This window comes from Epinephelus moara, chromosome 14 (genome assembly GCF_006386435.1).
Source record: "Epinephelus moara isolate mb chromosome 14, YSFRI_EMoa_1.0, whole genome shotgun sequence".
In the NCBI taxonomy this organism is placed as follows: domain Eukaryota; kingdom Metazoa; phylum Chordata; class Actinopteri; order Perciformes; family Serranidae; genus Epinephelus; species Epinephelus moara.
In genome coordinates, this window is record NC_065519.1 from 15,643,092 (window position 1) to 15,651,963 (window position 8,872).

The following is an 8,872-nucleotide window of genomic DNA, read 5'->3' on the forward strand; positions in this document are numbered from 1 at the left end:
TCACTCCAAATGACTGCAAGATAAATGGCTCGCCCGTGCAACCTTCTTTTGTTTATTGCTGCCCCTGATTTGCTTTTATTGGCATATCTAATTTTCTAATTATCAAAAATATTTCTCACAAGTGGACTGATGATGAGGCTGGTGTCTGAGCACTGGAGGCACCATTGGAAATTGGCTTGAGTATCAACCATCTGCCATGAAACTAAACAGGCTAGTTTATCTAATCTCTGCAATATAAACAACAGCATGCCTCATTTCTACACTTGTGTTGGAGGACCACAATATTGCCGTTTTGACTCAAACCAACCATCGTCATCTTCGGGTCTAATTATGGTTTCATTCACCTTGTGCGGGGCGCTGCGTGGCCATGTTAAACGCGACGGGCTTTCAAAGGAGAGGGGGGGGGGGGGTCCACTGCTATTAGGCCTATAGCCAGACCCAACAGATGCAGCGCAGTGACTTTGCATAACACTTAAATCTGCTTTAATTCCTAATAGGCTTGGCCTTGTGCTGCACAGATATTAACTAGTCACTTACTTGCAATAGCCCGCTCTTTTTTCCTCCCCCCTCCTCCTCCTCCTCCACCTCCACCTCCACCAAAACATTAGCTTTATCACAGGCATGCAAGACGCAATAATTCACAGATATCAACTCAATAATACACTGTCAGCTCGATCCATATTGCGGAGGGGAGCGCCTGTGTTTATTACACCGAAAATGCACGATTTAAACCAGGGAATCGATCTTCAAATTTAAAGCTACTGTACTTCAGGTGCATATAATTGAATTCAGCATTATGGAGCCTCCAGCCATAAAATGGGGAGCAGAGGAGAGAGCCACTGCAGAGCACAAACCACACGGCAATCAATACGAAACAATTAAACACATTAACATCAACAGCAATGGAAGGCCCTCCAGACGAACCATCAGATGCCTTGTGAACTTGACATTGATGGTAAGCCTTTAGCTCTGAGATCTATTTCAATAGGCTACCACTTTCTCCACCTCTGCAGCAGCAAAAAAAAAAAAATCCACAGCTTTACGCGCAGGCCATATCCAGCTCCCACAGCCCCCAAATATAAAGCCCTTTTCTTTTTAAATATTGGCCTAAAGCTACAGCTTATACCGCTGATACCCTGCTTTAACGTTAAACCTGCGTAACAGATAATTGCCTCACGGTTTTTTTTTTTTTTGCAACTCTCCATAATGCACGGCAGCGATTTGCGCACACACACACTCAAGCACAGGGACGCATTACGCACACATGACTGCCCCTAATCAAAAGACTAAAACAATAACTCAGTCTATTGTATCACATCTAGCTTTTGACCTCAGAACATCGATCGGCAGATTTTCCTTGCAGAACAGAGCATGCTCTATTTACTGATGGCACAGCAGGGTCACACACACACACACACGTACACACACACACACACAGAGCACAGGCTAAGTAGCACCCCCTCCCCAAAATAAAGTTGGCATTATGAGACACATCAAACAAATCTGATTATCTATAAACAAGCCGATTTGTGTGCTTTAAAAAAAAACATGCATGCCTTATATTGTTCTGTATCAGCAGCAGCAGCAGAGACAAAACCCAGCACGTCACACATGAGGAATAAAACGCTGTTACTTACGTGATCTGCGAGGTTAGTCGACGATCCCGAGAGCTCTTCGTGATCTGATTTCGAGCTGCCATCCCGTTCGTCAATAACTAGATCTATTGGCATTTTTCCTTTCAAACAACTGATGTACCGGTGGCAAAAATTGTCGCAGAGCTCGTGCACCTATAGGAAAAAAATATAAAGGAAGAAAACACCTTATTTCTCAGGATGGGGAAACCAGCCAGGTCCAAGAATAACTCCAATTAAAGGGGCATTATCGGCGTCGAGGAAACAATAGTGAAATTGTTGCAGTGCTTATTATTCTCCTGAGACTCCAGCAACAAGTTGAACGACTAAAAAAAAATAAAAATAAACAGCATGCCGTAAAGCTGGTGGAATAATGAGATGAAACTAAATCTACGGATCGATAACAATGTGCAACGTGAGCAAAGAGGCTCCAGCATATTTTATCAATAGTCACATAAATAGTTGGCTAAATAAAAAAGCATATTTTATAGAAATTAAACATCTGAAACCTTCTCTCAAAGCATGCTGGTTTATTTTTAAATATACGCACTATATAGTGTTTAATATATAGGTTGCATTAAATGCAGTGTGTGTGCAGGTGGCGTCATGCGTCACAAGAAATGTATAATATTTACCTTTTCTAATTCCAAGAGGTGAAACCGTAATACTTGTATGGCTTGTATCATCTGGGGGGAAATTCAAAATACACATAATTTGCATCACAAAATTCACAGCATTCATTTTTTACACTGCATTATTATGTGATAATCCGCCCGCGTCATGACACTATGGAGTGCACCGCAGCCAAAGCATTTTAACTCCACAAGAAAGCTGCATTTCACAATCTACTGGTCATCACACACTGGTCAGTCTGGTCAAGTCAGATGGGAAGTCCGAGCATTGACAGCGGCGAACTGTGGTCACACAGCTCAACTTTAAAACTGATCTGACATCCGTGCGGAAGTTTAAATCATATGGTCACATATTTACTGCGTGATGCTGCGGACACTCCAGAGTGTCCCCAAACACAAGGCAGGAGCATAAAAACCGCACCGAGGCGGCAATTATTATATTATTGAGACACATGAGAGGTCAAAGTGTGCGCTTACCAAATTGTCCAACTCTGGATTTGATGAAAATAAAGGTTTTTCTGCTCGGACCTAAAATAATAAACCATATGTCAAAGTTAGTTTGGCATGAACCGTGCGTAATGTGTGTTTATTTCTACCCTGAAATGTACCCTGATAACACAGTTCTCATAAATGAAGTGGAAATTCTGCACACTATTTATTAATCATATCAAGAGAAAGTTTTATTGCATAAAAAATAAACATGAGGCAGGGAGAAAAGTATGCGCCATGACGCAGCCACAACATCCAAAATACATATATAAATGTTATTTTTAATATTTCGACATTGACCTGTTTGGCAAAGACTGCAATGTCCTCATTGAAGGAGTCTGAGGAGCAGACATCGCCGCCTGCTACGCCGGGCTCCCTCGGAGTACACGTCGCCAACTCGCACTTCTCAAAAACCAGTGCGAGCAGTGGGAATAAAGGGTGACTGCAAGAGGGGAAACACAGCCTGAGTACATGCAGCATACCGGCTCCACAATGCCCACTGCAAAAAATGTCCAATCAACCTGCATATGGGTCGTCTCCTTAACCCTAACAATACTTATTTTCTAATAAATCTTAAAAACATAACACAGTCTGGATCAGATAATTTTGCTTTTATCTCGCTGCGTAATTTTTACAGACCTCCTTAAAAACAAGTCACCGCTTTTAAAAATAAAGCAGACAAACAACTAAAACAATAAAACCTGAACACGTGTCTTTTAAGCAGCTGATTGTAATGCGTAAAAACGCATCAGGAATATTTTCCTCCACGTTTTGGGGAAGGATTTTACCCCCAGTGTGACATTAACCGACTTGTTGAGACTGACATTTTTTGCAGTGCAAACTAGAAACGGCTGAGAAGTCAACAAAACTCTACAAAAACCAAAACTGACACACACTACAGCAGTCAGAGGGAGTTTGGAGAAATTATAGTTTGCAAAACAACTTCAAGTTAAATAATAATTTCGCAGTTACACTACATAACGCAGGACTTCACTATCACAGCTACAGCTTTTAAAAGTAGCACAGAGGTGAATAAAAATAAATCTAAGCACAGTTCAATCCACCAAACTGTCCACAAAATATTTTTTAAAAGCTATATTATAATTTTAAAATTAAATACCGTTGCTTGAACAAATGTTAACTTCATCAAACTGCCCTCAGCTTCTTTATTTATGCCAGTTAATTTAGTGTCATTAAATAAAATGAATGCAAACACTATTGCGCGTGTGAGAACGTGCGTAAAAGAGATGAAGAGGATTTACTCTGCACTACATCCCAGATTATAATGATACACTGTGGATTATGGCACTTTCTGTGTGCGTGTTAGTGAGTAGCGTCTGGAAACATTTTTGTAAGTTTGCAACCATCACTATAAGACGATCTAAATAGGTTTTATGTCATTAGATAATAACGTGATTAAAGTATAATTGTAAAGACACACGGTGCGTAATTACGCGCAGTGTGTGTCTGTGTTATTATATATTTGGAAACACTGGAGAAGTTTGCAGGAAGCAACGACGTTTAAATGAGTCCAGACTATTTTAAAGACATACTATTAATAAAGGAGTGTAATATTAAAGTTAATAACGTGGAGGAATTGTTGTGATGTTGAAAATAGTTTTTTAATTCTATTCCCGTGCAGTCTGTGTGCTCAGAGCTTGTGCACAGAGCTTCCATATTATTTTATAGCTTGTATTTCAAGCTCGAGGCTTACTCTTACTTACTACAATGCGTCTAAAATTACACATCAACAAAACTCCCCCTGACCAACAATAGAGCCCCAAAATTGCGGTCAATCCTACACAAAACACTGCTTGAATTTAGCGGTGGGAGAAGAAACTCTAACTAAAGTAAAAGTTGCCCCCCCAAAAAAGGCTGAAAACTTTGAAAATCAATAATAACACGCGTGTTTGGTTCATGCAAACCTTACCCATAAATTTGATCTTTATCCCTCTTTAAAACGTCGTTGACAGCAGAGCCCATGCTGGTGGGCATAACGTTTGGATGAGGAGCGTGGGCTCCGTAGTGCTGGCTGGCGTGCAGCGGCGGTCCGTGGTTCAGGTGGTGGACCTGGGGAAGCGGCCGGGGAGCATGCGGGTCCCCGTACATCGACGCCGAGACTCCGTCCATCCCACCGTAGTGGGCCAGCTCATCGTACTGGGAATAAAAAATCAGAGCAAAAGTCAGCGGGGCTGCCGGGTTACTTTTGGAACAAATGTGAAAAGTACTTAAAAAAAAGCATGCCGTGTGTTTTTTTGGAATATACGCAAAGTATGAAGCTGTGAAAATGCGCTGCAGCCACGGCAGGAAAAATTGTCATATGTAATGTGTGATAAACGGTTTGTCAAATTACCAAAAACATTATAACTTAGGTGCTCCCCGAAAGAGTGTTTGGTGGGTGAAAAAGAGCGAATTAGTTTGGAGTCTCCTCTGAAACTGCTCCACGGACTGTCGTGGAGGCTGTCGGTGAAAGCACAGGGCTGTCACTTTGCTTGAAGAGTAAGGGCGCTGCAAAAATGTCAAATATAGCCGCTTTGATATGAATACTTTGTGAATTTGCCACCGCCCGACAAGAGGTTATCGATACGAGTGGCTCCCTACAGTGGATTTGAACAGGTAAGTGTAGGAGATTTAAAACCTACCCTTTGCGCCATCAGGCTGCGCTCCAATAAACTCCTGAATCTGTCGTATATTTAATATCCCAGTCCCGTTTAGAAAGTGATTTAGAGGCAAGATCCCTTTTTCAACCAACTTTGCGACTTCTCCTATTCGCCAGTGTGGTTCAGTTGAAGCCGAAGCATCGGGGAGTTTTGCAATTTTTCTTGTTTTCCCTCTTTCCTCGGAAAAAAGAAAAAGAAAAAAATGCGCCAAAGTGAAGGTTACAATCGGCCCATCAACAACCTGCATGTAACTAAACTGTCGTGTCTCATGGCTTTTTGCCACTCCAGCTGTCAATCAAAGCCAGAGGTTGTCAAGGTAATGAATGAATGACGGTTGGTGATGATGTTCAAGAGAAGGACGAATCTTTTTAGTCCGTTTTCATCCCGCAAGTCCGCGTCTCCTTTAATGCCTCCAGATCGCTATCTTGTTTTATTATCACTGTAAAGAAGAAAAAAGAGGAAAAAAAGAAGCAGTAGAAATTAAGAGATTGCGATTCAGATCTTTCCTTTCTTTCCCCCCGTAGGTATTTCGTCTATCTGGCGAGACTGAGATGAGTGAGTGTCAGCGAGTGTTGGCAGGTTGGCTGCTAGCTTGCTTATAGAAACAGAGTCAGTTCGCAGCGCTGAGCGGTGGGCGAATGAAATGACGGATCCCGGAAGTAGCGGTGGCCATAGCCAGTCCTACAGCAGCTCCAGAAAAGAGAGAGGAGAGACCAAATCTTGTGATATGCAGAGTATATGCGAGGCACAGGGACGGCTTCAACTCCACACTGGGGGTAAAAGCCAAACCAACACAGCTCCAACTCCCACCCAGTTTCTTTTTCGCCGTGAAGAGTCCTGAGGAGAAAAGGCAAGAGAAGGCTTGAATGAGGAAGGTTTCGCAGCGCGGACACTCCGGCTGCAGCTCCACAGTCAAATCAAACATTACATGAATCATGCTTTAGAGGAAAAGCAGTTTATTTTAACGCATGCAAACTTTTACGCACGGTGAAATGCAGCATTAATACAAAACACAAAGTGCACATTTGGACTTTTATCCTTTCTTACACTAAGGAAATATTATAAAGCATCTCCAGGGCTGTTTAATATATGAGCATGACGCTTACTTGTTATCTGTTTTGTGGTTATAAGCTGCTGTGCCTAATATCTCAGTAATACCTCCTAATCTTACAGCTAATTATCTCCCTGCTCCTTTTTTTTTTTAGCAAATTAAACGACACGCACCCCTCTAAGCCCAGAATGAACTTTTCCACGAGGAAAAAAAGCTTTTGTGGAGAAAGTAATTTTGTATGTTTCTTTCGTCCAATCCCGTGTCTTGATAGAAATCCGTGCCTTACCTCAGAGTAGTCAATTATCAAAGCTCCCCGAGATCATCAATCATGTGAGGAGATTGAAGTTTAGAGGAGGAGCAACGGCTCCGGCCATCGATTTGCAAGTGAAGCCCTTTTTGGAGCCTGGGCACTTTTACGCACAAAACAGAAAGCAGGCCATCTATCCCCCCCTTTTTAATATTTAGCTTCCATCAATGCTAATATGGCATCATGGCTGTATTGATAGGCTCTCACATAAAGGCTCCATTTATGGCTCCGTGACATTTTTTTTTTTTTGATGGTGGGAATTAATTATTCACAGGTTAGGATTAAGGTAGACACACGCTCAGGGAGATGGGGCTGCGGCTACTGTTGGAGGGGTCAATAAACTCTCCCAACAAACAACAAAAAAAAAAAACAGAGTTGCTTGAGAGTCGATTATAGAAACAGCAGGGTTTTTTTTAAAAAGGAAAAAAGGGAAAGGATTTAATAAATGAAAGCGTGACAACAGTTATGTTTGTTGGCATAAAGGGGGGTGGGAAGTGTAGGACTGCAGGGTTTGACAAACGGCTGTGTGGACATTTCAACGTGCAATACCCCGGGAAGGAGCTGCAGAGCGGTGCGCAGAGAGAGCCAAGGCATTCACCGTCTCCAAGTCTCTCTTTACACTCTGTAAACACATCCAGCCCGGCTGCTATTGAAGACTGATATTTTCATAAGCTAAATACTATCGTTCACATTGATTTGTGCACTAACGCTTGACTTCTTTTTTTTCATCCTCCTCCTTTTGGACAAGCATGGTAAGTAGCATAAACCTTATATCTACCGCTTTGTTGTGAACGCGCGTCCTTTACGCGGCGCAGTGAAAGTTTTACGCAGGACTGTAAGAAAAAAAAATATATTCTCATATGTTTGTTTAATCTCCGATTAATCGCCTAAAAGCCAAAAACGCTGGAGCGCATTTTTAAAAATATACATACGTGCAGATTTTGCATTTTCAGCCGCATTTTCTCCGCGTTTCTTGAGGAAATATGTGATTTGCCCCCGAGGAGAGTGATGTAAACACCCGAAGAGCGTGTGAAAATAGCAGAGGCTAATTACGCGTGTCCAATGCACGGCTCCACAGACACACATCCTTCCCTATAAAACTTCCAGCAACTACTTCCCTAACGACGTGGACATTTTCTAAACTCCTTCTTTTTGTGAACTATTTATTTGAGTAATTAATGGCAGCCATAAACGCGAGGCATCATCATTAACGACATTTAGGGCTGCGAAATGGGTTAATTTCGCTTAATAACAGTCTTCTGACGCGACATTACACAAGTCGGTGTTTAATTTTCTAATTTTATTTTAATCATCAGTCACTCAATAGGTAATTAAAATTAATTTTCCCCTCATAAACAAGACCTGTGCCAACTTCAACTCCCCTGCTTATAACCTGAGCGCGTTTACAAGCCAGATAATTCCAGGAGGACACCCATCACAGACAATTACACTTTTTTTTTTTTTAAGGGAGTTTTAGATTTCCTTACAAGTGGCTTTCACAGTTGCGAGTTTTTCAGGTGCGCACACATCTTACGCGTATGAAAAAAAAAATCAGTGGATGGCATTAACAGGCGGTAAAATTTCATCTGGTGGTGTCAAATTGAGGTCAGTTTAGGGTTAAAGCTCTCGGTGTCCGTGTGGGACATGGCCAGCTGCGTTTGGATTCATTAGAGAGAGGGGGGGGGGGGGGGGGGGGATCCATTTCAAGGAAAACACTACTGGGACAATCAACCGGGCTAAAGATCCACTGCATGTCACATCCTAAAGGTGCACCAGGAACCCGCCATGCCTGCATGCCACCCGAGCACCACCACTGAACTTCCCACTCCTCTGTTTACTCTTTGCAGGACTTCCAATCTCTCCTCTCTCCCCTCCTTTTCTCTCTTTGCCCTGCAGGGCTCTCGGGTTGTTCACACACACAAGCCTGTTGCTAAATATGGGGAGAGAAAGGCAAAAAAAAAGCATTGTTGATTTAATTCCCTCAAAAAGATCACTGATATGAAACGAGCTTCAAATCCTCTTAGTGACCTTAAACACTCCTGGAGAAACAATTGGCGCGCAACGGCAGGAACAAATAAAATCGCCCTAATCTTGTTTGTAAC

The 8,872-nt window shown here is 42.2% G+C and overlaps 1 protein-coding gene across 10 annotated transcripts in view; it reads right to left on the minus strand.

Annotated features, from left to right (window-relative positions):
- meis2a (Meis homeobox 2a) overlaps window positions 1-6,833 on the minus strand; it is an 85,480-nt gene extending 78,647 nt beyond the window's left edge. For 3 of the 10 annotated variants that reach the window (XM_050061318.1, XM_050061320.1, XM_050061314.1), the window contains exons 1-7: window positions 6,750-6,833; window positions 5,395-6,249; window positions 4,683-4,909; window positions 3,053-3,194; window positions 2,741-2,791; window positions 2,267-2,317; window positions 1,638-1,787 (exon numbers count right to left, since the gene is read on the minus strand). In XM_050061318.1, the coding sequence (XP_049917275.1) occupies window positions 1,638-1,787; window positions 2,267-2,317; window positions 2,741-2,791; window positions 3,053-3,194; window positions 4,683-4,909; window positions 5,395-5,406 (633 nt within the window). In that variant the 5' untranslated portion in view covers window positions 5,407-6,249; window positions 6,750-6,833. Of the gene's footprint in view, window positions 1-1,637; window positions 1,788-2,266; window positions 2,318-2,740; window positions 2,792-3,052; window positions 3,195-4,682; window positions 4,910-5,105; window positions 5,367-5,394; window positions 6,250-6,518 lie in introns of those variants that run through there. The other 7 variants (XM_050061316.1, XM_050061315.1, XM_050061321.1 and 4 more) reach the window with 7 other exon arrangements.
- Between the last annotated feature and the right edge of the window lie 2,039 nt (window positions 6,834-8,872).